A 16,250-nucleotide genomic window follows, 5' to 3' on the forward strand; every position below is an offset into this window, starting at 1 on the left:
AAGCCGAACCTACTCGAACAATTCTATTCGGGGGGATAGCTAATTCTTTTTGATGAGTCTCGCCATAGACTCCAAAAAACATTTATGGGGAAACCAAACACCCAATCTCAAGTCGTTCGTCTAAAAGGACAACAGACAATTGAACCAAACTATATTTTGCCATGTAAAGCTAACTTAAACCAAGTTAGGAATGGAAAAATAGTTTGAACACCCTTCTATAGGTATAGACCCCTATAACTACCCTTTTCAGCATGTTCCACCCTTTAACTGGTAGCTGTAGCTGTTCCCAATCATAATAGCTTACACACCAGGTGCATATAGGTTGAGGCCCTATCTAAAATCCCCTTCATAAGCCTACCTTAAACCACATAATTGCATGACACATTGAACCAGAACGGCACCGACTGGACGTCACCCAGCGACGACCTTCGCTGGAGGAGACCTGCAATCCTAACGTTGGTCTCCACTCTGCATCCAGTGGCCGCATCTTCAGTTCAATCAAGGGAACCCCTCTGTATTCTGATCAATCAACACCTCCATTCGTTGTGGATTTACCGTTGTGGATTATATGACTTTTTCCAAGGGATTACAGATTTTGTTTCCAAGGGGTTAAAGCATTGCTACAATGGAATTAACAACAACATTATGGAATTACCAACAACACAATGGAATTACCAAAAACATTGTGGGATTACCTCCTTTGACTTTTGTTTTCCTTGCTGGATTACATCAAGCTCAAGGACATTCGAAGGCGTAAGTTCATGTTGGAATTCATCCCCATGGACAGGCGATTTCCAAAGGGGGGACTGTAGTGAACTAAGCCTCAGGTCAAGTCCTGACCCTGAGGGCCTTCCTGGAACAAGAACTGTTATTTCATTGATTTGAGTCCAGAAATACAAATTAAGCTCATCCAGAGACTTTCTAATTGTATCCTGCACTGATCAATTGAAAGAACACTCTCTTTTCATATTATCATTACTATTTTACAAATGTCTTGATAATCAAAAGTGTGTTTAGTTCAAACCATTTTAAATGTTGAAGTGAACTACTCATTTTAAATCAACTGTGAAACAGTATAAATGATTTTTAATCCTCATTCAAAGTAGAAATCAAGTTAATGTTTGTTACAAGAGTAATTATGCATTTTTTGATCTTCTGTCTGAAATGAGCAAGTCGTGATGTGGGTCAGAAGTCAAGTTTCGGTCAAAAACATGTTTATCGGAACGAAATGTCATGTTTAACTTTTTCAGATAGATAGAAGAAGAATGGTGCCTAAATGTCTCTGTTCTTCAAAACATCTTTCTGTCTGTTCTTAAAACATCTTTCTATCTGTTCCTAAACATCGCATTGTTTTTCTGACTTTTAATGACCCTCTTACGTCACTAAGACCACAACCCTGTTGGTTCTTTCAACCAATCAGGAAGTTCTCAAAGGAACCGGAAGTGACCTCTTTAAAAGGGTCGACACTTCCTAGTTCCAAGCAGAACAACGGGAACTACGCAGAACTAAGTTCCGAGCAGAACAAGTTCCAGAGAAGTTTCTAATGGAGTGACGAGAGTCCGTCGATGCCACGACGTCTCGGTGTGGCTCTACCCGACGGAAGCTCTGAACAATGAGGAAGTCTGTTCAGGGATGATCTCACAGCTCCTGAGGTCTCTGCTATCCTTACGCTGAAAAGCGTGAAGAGAACTCTACACCGACGCTGAGATATCTTCTGCCAGGTAAAGAGTCGATCTTCAACTGCGAAGTGTACCGTGGGTTAAGCTGGGTCCAAAGGAGCGTGTTGTTTCTGGTTATAATAGACATATTCCCTCATCCATCTTTTCCTCTCCATTTAAACTTCATTTCCCATCTTTAAAACTCTTCTATCTGCCAGTAATTAATCCAGATATTTTCAGAAATGTCTGTTGTATTTTAGTTGCAAGTGATAAAATCATTGCCGTATGATTTTCTCACTGCAAAGCTGATTAATTAAAATTTGTTATTGTAATCAATCTGCCAATTATTGTAAATGTGTGATGTGTTTAAATCGTTTTTAAATAAATGACCCACTGTTGTTGGTGAGTCAAAGATAAAACACGTTTCCGTCCACATTTAATCATTCAAGGCACGATAGTACTCAGTCCAGAAAAATGAAAGAATCCGTTTAAATTATGAATAATATCAGAGACAGATATAGTTCATTACACCTGTTACATATTGTATATACTGTATTTCCTAATCAAAATTTAAAGATCACTAAAAACTTATATTGCTTTTCTCAGCTTCAGAGTTGGAAAATTGTTGATGTCTTTATAAGACTGAGTTTGTTGTGGGTCCTCATACTGATGAAGTCTCTTGGATGATAGATGAAACATTTCAACACAAAGAAACCATCCAGAGGACCTGACTTAATTTTGTTGGATTTATTACTAGGATTATTGAGCATGAGTTTTAATGTTGATGTCTTTGTTTTTTATTTTTATTTTTAAAATTTTATATATTGGTTTATTTGTTCTAAAAGTGACTTGTCGTTTATTCTTACAGGATTTGACCTGATGGCTGCCAGCGACAACATACCCATTGAATTTTTTAATGTTTGTGGCAATTCCTTCTACTTTGAAAGTAGGTTTTCACACGTGACAACATCCTTTTTACTATGTTGTAAAATACAAAATTTATTTAAAGTTGCACCTTTATTTTCTCTCGTCTTTTCTCTTGTGTTTCCCTGGCTGTGTACTGTATAGTACTTGAATCAGGTAATCAGTTTAAATAGTTTTTTGTAATGCACAGCTACCTTAAATTTGTTTAATCTTTTTGAGCTTTACCTAATCTAAGTAGTGATAAAGGGCAGTTAGTTATTAACGCTTTCCTCACAAAAACAGATCTGCAAACAGATGCTTTCAGGTCTTCCTCCAACGGTTCAAAGCAGTGTTGGATACAAAGTATGGATAGAAAATACCTAGTTTTAAAGACTTCAGAGGACTTTGATTTCCAGGACAGGAATTCAGAGGAACGACAACAGTCTGGTAAGTGGCAGCAAAAACATTTTTTTTTCAACTGTCTAGGTTTTAAATTTAGACCAACCTTTCTTTCATTCATAGGGTTTTGTTTTTAGTGCAACGTTTCCCCTACCATTATACAAGCGGGGTGCCCCACCCCGTCAACAGAACTGAGCACCCAACCAAACCGACACCCCCCCTGCAATGACATAGCGCTAAGCTAGCGGCACGCAATATAGGCACGCTAGCTAAAAAGCTAAAGGCGCCTCTTCCCTCATGCTGAATGACCCCTCCCCACCCTCGCTCAAAAACTATTGGTACAAGCTGTGCTCAGACATGTCTCAGTCCCCCCACGTCAACAAAAATCATGGATGAGATGAGCACCCTGCTATGGCAAGTTAACTAGGTAACTAGGGGAAACACTGTAGTGCATTAAATTTTTACATTTGCATTAGATTTTTCATTGTATTTGACAAGAAGACCTGAGGAAATCAGAAGTGGCAGAGAAGTATGTTAGACTGGTACAGGACATGTGAGGACAGCAGGATAGTGGTGAGATGTGCTGTAGGAGTGACAGATAGCTTCAAGATGGAGGTGGGATTGCATCAAGGATCAGCTCTGAGCCCCTTCTTGTTTGCTATGTTGATGGACTGAACAACAGATGAGATCAGGCAGGAATTCCCGTGGGTTATGATGTTTGCAAATGACATTGTGATCTGTGGTAAGGACAGGGAACAGGTGGAAGAGAACTTGGAAAGGTGGAGGTATGCACTTGAAAGAAGAGGAATGAAAGTCAGCCATAGTAAGATGGAGTACATGTGTGTGAATGAGAGGGAGGCCGGTGGAACAGTGAGGCTACAAGGAGCAGAGGTCACAAAGGTGCAGGACTTCAAGTAAATGGTAAATGGACTGTACTTATATAACGCCTTTCTATCTTATCGAGATACTCAAAGCACTTTACAACACAATCTGTGTCCTCATTTACCTGTTCATACAGCACTCTACTAGATCTCTACAAAGCTAATTCAACAAATCATTCTAAAGAGACTAATTAGTGCTTCATCACATTCATACACCGATGGGACACACATCAGAGGCATCGAGGGGTTCAGTGTCTTGCCCAGAGACACTTAGGCATGTGACTGCTGGTGGATTCAAACCCCCAACTCTTGCATTGGAGGACGACTGCTCTAACCACTCAGCCACAGCCGCCTCAGTACTTGGGGTCCACTGTCCAGGAAAATGGGGAATGTGGTAAAGAGGTGAAGAAGAGAGTCCAGGCAGGATGGAGTGGATGGAGAAACGTTTCAGGAGTGATTTGTGACAAAAAGGTGTCGGCAAAGGTCAAACCAAAAGTTTACAAGACAGTGGTGAGACCAGCTGTGTTGTATGGTCTGGAGACATGGACAAAAAAAACAGGAGAAAGAACTGGAAGTGGCAGAAATTAAGATATTGAGGTTTTCCTTAGGAGTGACAAGGATGGATAAGATTAGGAATGAGATCATAAGAGGTACAGCACATGTTGAACAACTGGGAGATAAAGTTAGAGAGACCAGACTGAGATGGTTTGGACATGTCCAGAGGAGGGACAGTGGGTATATTGGTAGAAGGATGTTGGAAATGCAGCTGCCCGGAAAAAGACAAAGAGCAAGGCCTAAGAGGAGCTATATGGATGCAGTAAGAGAAGACATGGTTATAGTTGGAGTGAGGACAGAGGATACAGAGGACAGTATGAGATGGAGGAGGATGACTTGCTGTGGCGACCCTTGAAGAGGAAAAAGCCAAAAGAAAATTTGACAACGCGGCATGCATGACATGAAAGTAATAAAACCACTGATCTTAAACCAAATCTTAAAGCTAACTGCTAGGTTAGCAGTCAGGTATTCTTACGAACTGTAAATCTTAAATTCTAACAGGTCAGAATTAAAAGTTAACACACAGTTAACTTTTTTATTATTATTCAAATAAGCATTTTTGGCCCTAATATAGGTTGCACTCAATATAAGGGCAGTTTTTTAAAAGTTTCAGTCAGTTCCTGGATGACTGAGAATCTACAACAACCATAGGTCAGCTATAGACTATTTTAATAATCGAATGCTTGGGATGCATCAATACCTGTATTGGATATTGATTCTGTGTGACCATAAATACTTCTATTCAAAACGTGTACCAATGTACCAGTATCATTTTTCAGCAGCCTGACATTCAGCAGTCAGGTGGTGGTGGAGGAGCAATATCAAAAACATTTTGACACACACCAACAAAACATTGGACTTTGTCACTAGTCAGTAAATTGGTACATTTCTACTATGACATCAGTGCTAGCTTAAAAAAATGTAATTATTATATGATGAGCATTGAGGGCAGCACGGTGGTGCAGTTGGTAGAGCTGTTGCCTCTCAGTGTGCAGGTTGTAGGTTGAAATCCCTGCCGGGAGGCCTTTCTGGGTGGAGCTTGTATGTTCTCTCCGTGCTATGTGGGTTTTCTCTGGGTACTCCAGTTTCCTCCCACAGACCAAAAACATTAGACTGATTGGGAACTCTAAATTGTTCTTAAATGTGAGTGAGAGAGTGAATGTTTTTTTTGTCACCATGTGTCCCTGTGATGGACTGGAGACCTGTTCAGCGTGTCCCCCACCTCTCACACAATGACTGCTGGATATGGGCACCAGTGACCACCGCGACCTGAAAAGGAAGAAGTGGGTAAAGATGATGGATGTATGGATGATGAGCGTTAAAAGATTATAAATTAACCAAACCACAGAAAGTCAACTTGTGTCTAAACAAGGTTTTCTTGAAGCTGCACTGACTTGTTGATTGGCATTTAGAATTGACAAATTAAAAAAGGTGAATGGAAACTGTAAAAACAATAGATAGAAAAACAACTTAAAAACATTGAAGTAACCAAGAAAATGAAAATGCATACAATATGCATGTCAAAAAATAAAATGGTGCATGTTGGCAGATTTTTTAGCCTGAATAAATATGTACAGTGATTTTACTGGCCTATTCCCAGATATTAGATGAAGCTTCACAGCAGACTGATTAGTGTACTAAAGGCTTTCTTCAGTTCTGTTGCTGATTGTGTTTGTCACGTGTTGTTCATCATTATCTTATGGCATGTCTTATGTTTTAATTTTAGACTGCACATTCAAAATCCAGATTTATCAGGACACTTCAAAAAATGAGACACAGCCAGTCATGCTATATACCAAAAAATCAGAGAATCAGGCAATGGTGGTATGCTGCCAGAATACCAGAGAGGTTATTCCTAAGACCATGGTAAGTCTAAGTCTGGATTTTTTTCTTGTTCTTGTTGGAACCAATGTGCTTTCAAAATGTTTCAGATTCTAGTAATGAGCTCGTTTACTGTTTGGACTGATGTCACGGACCCAGGTTGGGTTTTGATATTACTACTTACTTAGTTACCCCAAGTTATCATCAGGTTTTATGATGACAATCTAAATTTTGTTGCAGAACAAATATAGCCTGTAGACCTGATACAAACTTTATCCTGAACATTAACATGAGGGTGAAATTAGCTAACTTAACTTGTACTTTTTCAAATATGGAAACACACCGGTTGGCCAAAGCATTATAACCACTTTCTCCTTTTGTCACCAAAACAGCCCTGACCCTTCTAGGCCTGGTCTGCATCAAATCTTGTGTTTAGCACTGAGCTTTAAGATATTTAAAATGGAGGTGCGGTCTCCATGAAGTGAGTCCAAACAAATCTAAAAACAAAACTGGACATTCTAAAAAAGTTAAATCTGGTCCTCTGGACATTCAAAAAAACAAAACAAAATAAATCAACAAAAAAATGTAGAAAAGTTTCGTCTCTCATCCAAGAGACTTCCTCAGTCTGAGGAGCTGTATTCAGCTCAGTCTCTTAAATAGCACCGTCTCAGAGTGGATCAACCAGTTTTGCTGCTGACAACCAAAACCAGCTGATCACATGCTCAAGAAGGACCATCAGCCTAACAATGGATCATTAGCACACTGATGGCTATTTACTGTTCACAGAGGGCTGAGTGATACTAGCAATCACAGCATTGTAAGAGGGGGACAGTTGAACCCGGAGGCCTCCACCCCTGTTTAACGATGGACGGTTTCTTTTCACAAAGATGGCCTCCTTTACTCCTCTCTCAAACCATCGTTCCTCTCTGTCCAGGATGTGCACATCTTCATCCCTGAAAGAGTGACCGCTGGCCGGGAGATGAGTGTAGACCGCATAGTCCTGGCCTGATGATGTTGATCTTCTGTGCTGGGCCATCCTTTTGGCCAGTGACTGTTTTGTTTCTCCGATGTAAGACTGATCACAGCCCTCCTGACACTGAACAGCATACACAACATTGCTCTGTTTGTGCCAGGGGACTGGATCTTTGGGATGAACCAGTCTTTGCCGTAATGTATTTTGGGGTTTAAAAGCCACTGGGATGTTATGTTTAGAAAATAAACGTCTCAGTTTCTCTGATACTCCCTCAACATACGGAATGACCACTGGCCTGGGTTCCTCCTTTTCACCTGTTGGCTGACTGGAGTGCTGTTTGGGTTTCTTCTCTTCTTTCAGGAAGGCCCAGTTAGGATATCCACATTGCTCTAGAGCCTGTCTTGTGTGGGATTTCTCCTTCTGCCTGGCTCCTGAGCTAGTGGGGACGCTGTCTGCTCTGTGATACAGAGTCCTGATGACTCCTAACTTGTGCTCCAAAGGGTGATGGGAGTCAAACTGCAAATACTGGTCTGAGAATGTGCTATTTAAGAGACTGAGCTGAAAACAGCACCTCAGACTGAGGAAGTCTCTTGGATGAGAGACGAAACATTTCTATATTTTTTGCTTTGTTTTGTTTTTGTTTTTTGTTTTTTGAATGTCCAGAGGACCAGATTGAACTTTTTTGGATTTTTCTACCTGGATTATTGAGCATGCATCAGGATATGTCTGTGTTGGTTTTTGGCATGAACTTAGCAGTTGTTTGAAGCCACTTAGAGAGGTCAAGGTTTTGTTTTTTTTGCAAGATGTTCCAGAATAAAGGAGCCGAGTAGGAGAAGGCCCTTTTGCCTAGTTTAGTCTGCAGTGAATGCAGTGTATTGAGGGTGCACTGCATGTAATAATGTCCTGAGAGCACATGCAGTAGCTGCACTCATGTAATGGACTGTAAATGGTAACTGGACTGTACTTATATAGCGCCTTTCTAGCTCATCGATATACTCAAAGTGCTTTACATTACAATCTGTGTCCTCATTTACCTATTCATACATCACCCTACTAGATCTCTACAAAGCTAATTGAACAAATAATTCTAAAGAGACTAATCAGTACTTTGAGATCACATTCATACACCGATGGGACACACATCGGAGTCATCGAGGGGTTCAGTGTCTTGCCCTGAGACACTTCGACATGTGACTGCTGGTGGATTCAATCCCCCAACTCTTGCATTGGAGGACGACTGCTCAAACCACTTAGCCACAGCATGTAGTGACATGTAGGAGGAGATGTATGAAGGCAACAGACCAAGAAATTATTTAAAGATGAAAATGTACCAGTGAGAGAGTCAACATGAAGTTAATGACCTGTTAACCAGTATTCACTGGTTCACTGGTCATCACAGGGTGCAGTGATGGGTACGGTAGTTACAGCCAGTTATGAATTTTAGCACCCCGTGATAGACAGCATCCAATATCTGCAAATTGCTTGCAGGAGCATTCATAATATGTAAATAATGTCACCATAGTCAGTGGAAGAAAGGAAAGTCGCAGTTACAAGGTGTTTCCTAGTGTTCAGAGTTAGACAGGATCTATTTCTGAAAAAGAAACCCAGTTTTAATTTCAGTTTCTTTACCAAGTTTTCGACATGGGGTTTAAAATAGAGATGCGGATTGACCAAGATACCTAAGTATTTATAAGAATCTACAAACTCAATAGGAACACCATATGAAGATAAAATAGAAGGAAGGACTGCTGAAATCGACTTCCTGTTTGAAAATAACATTCCTTTGGTTTTGCCAACATTTGGCACAAGTTTGAGCGGAATAAATTTGACTGGATGATGTCAAAAGCAGGCTGTAAAAGCTGGAGAACCTTAGCAACTGTTCTAGCTTGACAATAAACAACTGTGTCATCAGCATAGAAATGTAAGATTGCATCAGTTCAATTCAGTTTATTTATATAGCGCCAAATCACAACAGAAGTCATCTCACAGCATCAGGAATAATCTGACCTACATTACTTATGTAGATTGTGAAGTGGGTGGGTCCTAAGACTGAACCTTGTGGTACACAGATGTTAACTGTTAGATAACTGGAAGAAGTACCATTATGTTGAACACATTGCCTGCGATCTGTGAGATAATTAGAGAACCAACCAGTAGTGTGATCTGAGAAACCAATATCAGAGAGCTTATGACATAAGATGGCATGGTCCACAGTAGGACTGCAACAACGAATCGATAAAATCGATTATTAAGTGTTGGCAACGAATTTCATTATTGATTTGTTGTGTCGCGCAATTATGCGTCTCCATGTTGCGGAGCCGTACTGTTCACCTGCAGAGCATAGTCAATGCTGGCTGACTGAATAAATTAAAAAAAAAAAACTGTAGCACGAGTTGAACAGAGCGAGGGGGAAGGCGGAAGCAGAGCAGGGGTGGTGTTTTCAAAGGACATTAAGTAAATTTTACACATGACCGATGCCGAGAAAACAGTTCGACCCAAGTCCTTATAAGTGTGGGATCACTTAATGCTTCACAAAGATAAAAATTTCGCAACATGCAGCTTTGCAAAAGTGATGACATGGCACGGGAGAACCACGGAGATGAATATAAACATGTGGGAGTCAAGGGAGCTCAGCACTGTTTCACTCCCAACTCATAACTTGTTGGCAAGTAAGTCTCTACAATATCCTACATTTGTTCTGTTTCCAAGTGAGAAAACCTAACGTCAGTCTCTCCAGTAGCTGGCCTGATGCTGCTGGTTGTTAGCTGATTGACAGTGATAGAGAATGTGTGTGTTATTTTTCATTTAAATTTAATTAAATGGTAAATGGACTAGGGCTGGGCGATATGAGGAAAATCTAATATCCCGATATTATTTTGCTATATCACGATACACGATATATATCACGATATTAATAAATAATCTCCAGTCTTACTTTAAACTAGTATTTAAAATTGCACTGGTGTACTCTATCAAACAGACCATTGATGTTTTTTTTAAATTGAATATAAAATCAGAATAAGTTTAAAATGTTTTATTGTAACCATCAGTTGCACACAAATCATCTTCTTCAGTAATGAAATTAGTACCACCGTCTCTTACTGTTGTCAACACTATACCTTTAATAAACAAGATAAACAAGCAAAAAAAGTACACCAAGCACAAATCCACAATGAAAAATAAATCAGCTGTCTGGAAAAAAAAGGTGCTTGTTAGTGCTTTTTGCATAAAAATTGTAAAATCAAAAAACCTGATGAGTCCAGATTACAAAAATAAAAGTTTAAATAGTGACTATATAATCAACTCACCCAGAACAGCCACAGGTATCAGAGCTTCTCTAAACAATTTACATATGCTGAAAATTTTGAACAACAAAACACAAAAAGTGCTAAACTGGTAAACGGTGCCAAGTTCAGGCAATATCTGCACAATCCCTGTACAAGAACAGTTTTATCACAGGCGTTAGAGCATCTCAAAATAATTTAAATAATAATTACTCTTTGTGTGCTAGATTTTAAACACACGTAAAAAAAGGAAATGATGCTAAGTTGAAATAAAAGAAGCTTATTTTCAAATGGTGACATTAAAACCCCTGAATAGGTCTCATCGATGCAAAAGGTTCATTGTTTTTTTGAGATTCTGTGCCAAAAACACAAGCCTGTCAACAGCTTCAGGTTTGAGGGAGGCCCGGTGACATGTCACCACATTTCCACTAGTACTAAATACCCTTTCTGATGGGGAGCTAGTAGTATGTACACCCAGATACTTTTTTTGCCAGCTGTTTCACATTTGGGAATATTTCTTCATGGCCTTTCCACCACAGCAGTGGATCAGATTCACTGTCGGCATTCACAGACTGCAAGTAGGCAGAAAGTTCTGCGTCCATTAATTGTCTAAGTGATGACAAAGTTTTGGAAGAGGATGTTTTGGCCTTTTTAAAGAAACTTCCAAGTGTTTTTTTTTTTTTTGGTGCATCTGGCTCTGATACCACTTCCATTTCACTGGGCTGTGAAGCAGGCAAACCTGGAGCACCTTGATTAGACAGCATGACATCTTTATGGCTCTGTTCTTAATTTTCTCCAACTTCTCTGTGGTAATGTATGTTGTTTTAAATCTGGGATCAACTAATGATGCCATATCCAGAAGGGTGTCAGTGGAAGGGTCATCAAATTTCTCAGTTTTTAACTTCTATAAACATCACATTGTGACAAGTACTTTCAGTATTTTGTGATAATAAAAACAATGATAGCAACCTGTCTGTCTGTCCCCAGGATATTGCTCATCTCAAGAAGATTAATGACACGGGACACAAGGCCTTGTTCTACTGGAAGAAAATCTCCAGTAACATGTATACATTTGAGTCCACCGTGTATAAAGGGCATTTTCTAGCATTTGAGCCCATCGAGGATCCTTCCTGCTTGATGAAACTGACCCTGCGCTCTTCGGATGAAGTGGATGACTCCACCAAGATCTTTGTGACTTTCCAAACATGAGCAGAAACTTATGAAAGTCAGCACAAAGTACAAGAGAAAATAAAACCTGAACTTTATTTGGTCAAAGGGTTTGGCCACGCAGCACGTCGCCCCAGTTCTGATCCCAGCCGGAGGCCTTTCTGGGTGCAGTTTGCATGTTCTTTTGTGGGTTTTCTCCGGGTACTCTAGTTTCCTCTCAAAGACCAAAGTTAGTATTTTAGATTGCTTTACACTATAGCTGTTTTTGTTTTGTTTTTTAATATCATTTTCTTCCATTTTTCAATTTATGATTTTTTATGATTGTTTACTGTTGTCATTTTTGTCTACTTTTGTCATCATTCTTTGTTTAAATCAGGTCTCTTGTAAATGAGTCCTCGAGGCTTAATGAGACTAACCTGTATAAATAAAGTTTGAATGAATGTTAGGCTGATTGGTAACTCTAAATTGTCCTTGTGAGGGAGTGAATAGTTGTTTGTCTCGTTTGTTTCTTTGTGTCCTTGTGATGGACTGGAGACCTGTCCTGAGTGTCTCCCACCTTTCGCACAGTGATAGCTGGACATCGGCACCAGTCACCCCTACAACACGAAAAGGAAGAAACGGGTAAAGATAATGGATGATTTCAGTGAGTGGTACTAGAAGTTTGTGAAGCCTTTATAATTTTCTATATTTCTGCATAAATATGACCTAAAACATCATCAAATTTTCACACAAGTCCTAAAAGTAGATGAGAACCCAGTTAAACAAATGAGACAAAAGTATTATACTTGGTCTTGGTCATTTATTTACTGAGGAAAATGATCCAATAAATATTTGTGAGTGGTAAAAGTATGTGAACCTTTGCTTTCAGTATCTGGTCTGGTTTATGTCTGGTTTAACCCACTTGGAAAACATGTCCTTGAGGCACGCATAAAGCTCTTGTGGAGTCTCCCCAGGAAAAACGTCCAGAGAACGGAAACATCGACGATAGGTTTCAGCTGTAATCTCATACTTTTGCAATATGGCCACCTTCACTTTTTCATAATCTTCTGAGTCTGCAATATCCATTAATACATACGCACTTGGTGCCTTACCAGTAAATAGGGGAATGAGATGTACAGCCCATTCATCCCTTGGCCATCGACAGACTTGGGCCATTCTTTCAAAAGTGGTCAAGAAATGTTCAGTGTCATCATTAGATGAAAGAGGATGCAGCTTAGGTTCTCTGTGTATGCTGAAATCCCTCTCAGGTCCGACAAATATGGTTGGTTGTTGACTCACACCCTCACCTGGATCATCAGTGTCATCTAGAGGCTGCACCTCTCCAGGCTCTTGCTGCTCACCTCTAGAGTCTTGTTTCCTTTCATTAACTTGTAGCTGTATTTGGTGAAACTGGTGCTGCATACACTTCCATCTGTACTCTTGACAGGAGGCATCTTTGTCCATCTGTTGATCTCTTGCTGCTTGAGACTGAATGAGTGATTTAACCAACTCTGCCAGTTCTTCAATCTCCTCCTCAGGGTTGCTGGATGCCACACCCTCCTGGTCATCAGTTGACTTTGCTCCATCATGAAGCTCCACATGCTGGACATGCTTTTTCTTTTCTATTTCTTTTATCATCCTCAACTCCACTTTGTGAATCCGGCCCCAGCTTCTGACACCACTTGTTAGATTGGCCCTTAGTGGCTAGATAAAGCAGGAGACTTGAGGCAGAGAAAAGGTGCAGGCCCACTGGGTGTTTATTCACCAACATTGAACAGAGGACCCAGCTTCACAGGTCACCTAGTGTCTCAGCAGTAGCCAAAAAAATTGTTGCTAATAGGCAGTCTTTTATAGTCTACTGCCCCCTCCCATTAACAGACCTACCATGAAGCAGGGTAAACAAAATACATAAACATTAACAAACTTCTACAAAAAAATAGCGTCAAATTACTTTCTTAAACATTATCAATCACTAAACGCATCTCTTAAAAGCACATTTTCTCTACATATAAATATACAATTAAACTTCTCAAATGCACAGCCCCCCCCCCCCCCCCCAATCATCAATAATGGTCTCTTCCGGAACCTTTAAAAAGGTGCTCAGGCCCCAGGGGAATCTTTTAGCCTGAACACCCTGCAGAGGAAGAGAAGAGGTAAGTCACTTTTACACTATCACAATACTCAAACATCTTTCACTCTATTTCAGAGATTAGTCACACTAATACTTATTTTATGCATTTGTATGTTTTGTTAACAGGACATGTCATCAGTACCAGCTGAGGAGTTGTCCAAGAACACCTACAAACTAACAATAAAATATTTCAATCTGTTTCTCCTTGTGGCAGCACGGTGGAGCAACTGGTAGAGCTGCTGCCTCTCACCGAGCATGTCCTTGGTTCAAACCCCGGTCCAGGGGCCTTTCTGGGTGGAGTTTGCATGTTCTCTCCGTGCATGCGTGGGTTTTCTCCGGGTGCTCCGGTTTCCTCCCACAGACCAAAAACATGCATGTTAGGCTGATTGGTAACTAAATTGTCCCTATGTGTGAATGAGAGAGTGAATGGTTGTTTGTCTCTATGTGGCCCTGTGATGGACTTGCGACCCGTCCAGGGTGTACCCCGCCCCTCGCACAGTGATTGCTGGACATGGGCACCAGCGACCCCTGTGACCCAAAATGGAATAAGCAGGTAAAGATAATGGATGGATGGATGTTTCTCCTTGTCATTATTTCATTTAAACTATTCAATCTTCAACATTTTAAGTATGCCAGAATAAATAATGAAGACCTTCATTACAATCACCATTCAGGAATTGTTTCTATAAGAACATCATCAAATATTTTACATAAAGGGTAAGATTGCTTCACCCACAAGGGAGGGAATGTAACACAGGGTGCGCTAACCTCGGACAAACAAACAAAGATAGCTGTAATGGTGGCGGTAGTGAAGTTCACGGTGTCACCTGAAGCATTTAGTGAGGCATTTCTGTCTTATCGACCAACATTAAGGAAAAAAGAATTCTAAGCTACTAATAACTTAAAATAGTTACTGCAGTAGATGTTTTCATGCCACATAGAGACACAGGGTGAGACCTCGCAGTGAAATTCAATATTTAAGAGTGTAAATTTTACATACACAATCTATTAAACACTTTGTACAAAATCAGTTTAGTTTTAACAAAGAACAAACTCATGCAACCAGAAGTTATCACATATATCTACATATAAAACACACACAACAAAGCACAACTAGCTTTAAGCACCTCCCTCAGCCATTTGGATAAGGTAAACAAACACCTATATGAGAACGCTCTTCATTGACTACAGCTCAGCATTCAACACCATAATACTTAGACTACAAGCATGTCTTAAATACATAAAAACCTAGATGACCCTTAATTTTCTCCTTTTGAACACAGAGAAGACTGAGGTTTTGGTTTTTGGACCTTGTTGTATTTACAATGTTGTATTGTAAACCGTCATAATTATAGTCCTCATGGGCTTGCCATATAGTAGACAGGATGTGACGTAAGGATTCTGTGTACATGTTACGGGCATGCAATAAACGGACCCGGGCTCATGAAGCGTGTTGATTATCTTTATTAAGACAAATACAAAACATTACATGGTGTCAGAGTATCGCGAACTGCACGACCGCTGGAGATTACAAAATGGATTCGTCCGGAGTTCCCGCACCGCAGATGGACTGGGATGCAGTTAACCCCCCCGAAGCCTGGCAGGACTTCGTCCAGCACGCAAAGCTAATGTTTAGCGGTCCGCTAAAAGACAAGTCGGAAGACGTCCTGTGCAGCTATCTTCTCCTGTGGGTAGGAAAACGAGGCAGAAATATTTGTAACACATGGCAGTTGACCAGTGATGAAGCTAAAAACCTATTTTGAACGGTTTGAACAGCATCTCATGCCAAAGACGAACACCATTTTTGCCAGATATAAGTTTTATGAAAGAGTCCAAGAGGAAGGGGAGTCATTCGAACACTTTGTGACAGAGTTAAAGCTACTCGTCAATCAATGTGGCTATGAGAACAGTGACGAAATGGTTCGAGACATGATTGTTTTTAAAACAAATTCCCCACAAATCAGAGAAAAACTGATGAGCCAAGGGTCTGATTTAACACTGCAAAAAGCCATAGACTTTGCACGCTCACATGAAATCACACAGGCTCAATTAAAAGTCATGGGGAACCCACACACGAGCTCACAAGGAGCAGTGCCTGCACATGCTGTGTTCTCAAAGCGTCAGAGCATGCAGCACAAAGGGAGGACAGCCCCAGGCTACAAGGTGGGAAAGCCATGTGGGAGGTGTGCGCAGACACACAGCCAGAGAGATGAGTGCCCTGCAAAAGGAAAGAAATGCAAAAAGTGTAACAAAATGAACCACTTTGCTAAAGCTTGCAGGTCAGAAGCACCACAAAGGCACAACCCTGTGTACGCAATTAAACCTGATGCTTCTGATGAGGATGGAGAATTTTTTATTGACTCCATAACAAAGCTAAATGAAGGGGAAGCTAATGAGCAGGCTTATGCTGATGTCGAAATAGGCTCGTTGCATCAAATTGTGCATTTTAAGCTCGACACTGGAGCCACTGGTAATGTTATTCCTGCACGAATATTTAAA

The 16,250-nt window shown here is 40.4% G+C and overlaps 1 protein-coding gene across 2 annotated transcripts; it reads left to right on the top strand.

Moving 5' to 3' along the window:
* The first annotated feature begins 2,537 nt into the window (after positions 1–2,537).
* On the top strand, positions 2,538–11,786 carry LOC119429306 (interleukin-18-like). 2 transcript variants are annotated; one of them, XM_037696964.1, is made up of 5 exons: positions 2,538–2,604; positions 2,838–3,008; positions 6,123–6,262; positions 7,152–7,178; positions 11,480–11,786. In XM_037696964.1, the coding sequence occupies exons 1-5, from the start codon at positions 2,538–2,540 to the stop codon at positions 11,681–11,683; spliced, it is 609 nt and encodes a 202-aa protein (XP_037552892.1). In that variant the 3' UTR covers positions 11,684–11,786. The 2 variants fall into 2 exon arrangements, 1 of the variants encoding a protein (XP_037552892.1); XR_005187759.1 differs by lacking the exons at positions 6,123–6,262; positions 7,152–7,178; positions 11,480–11,786 and adding an exon at positions 2,727–2,738 and having other exon boundaries at positions 2,551–2,604; positions 2,865–2,929.
* Positions 11,787–16,250: the final 4,464 nt, after the last annotated feature.

The sequence above is a fragment of the Nematolebias whitei genome, unplaced genomic scaffold (genome assembly GCF_014905685.2).
Source record: "Nematolebias whitei isolate Nwh7 unplaced genomic scaffold, NemWhi1 Nwh_scaf_408, whole genome shotgun sequence".
NCBI lineage: Eukaryota > Metazoa > Chordata > Actinopteri > Cyprinodontiformes > Rivulidae > Nematolebias > Nematolebias whitei.

Coding starts and splice junctions, on each gene's coding strand:
- LOC119429306 (XM_037696964.1), top strand. CDS start 2,538: ATGGCTGCCAGCGACAACATACCCATTGAATTTTTTAATGTTTGTGGC. Junction 3,009..6,122: donor AGAGGAACGACAACAGTCTG/GTAAGTGGCAGC, acceptor TTTTAATTTTAG/ACTGCACATTCAAAATCCAG. Junction 7,179..11,479: donor ACATCTTCATCCCTGAAAGA/GTGACCGCTGGC, acceptor GCTCATCTCAAG/AAGATTAATGACACGGGACA.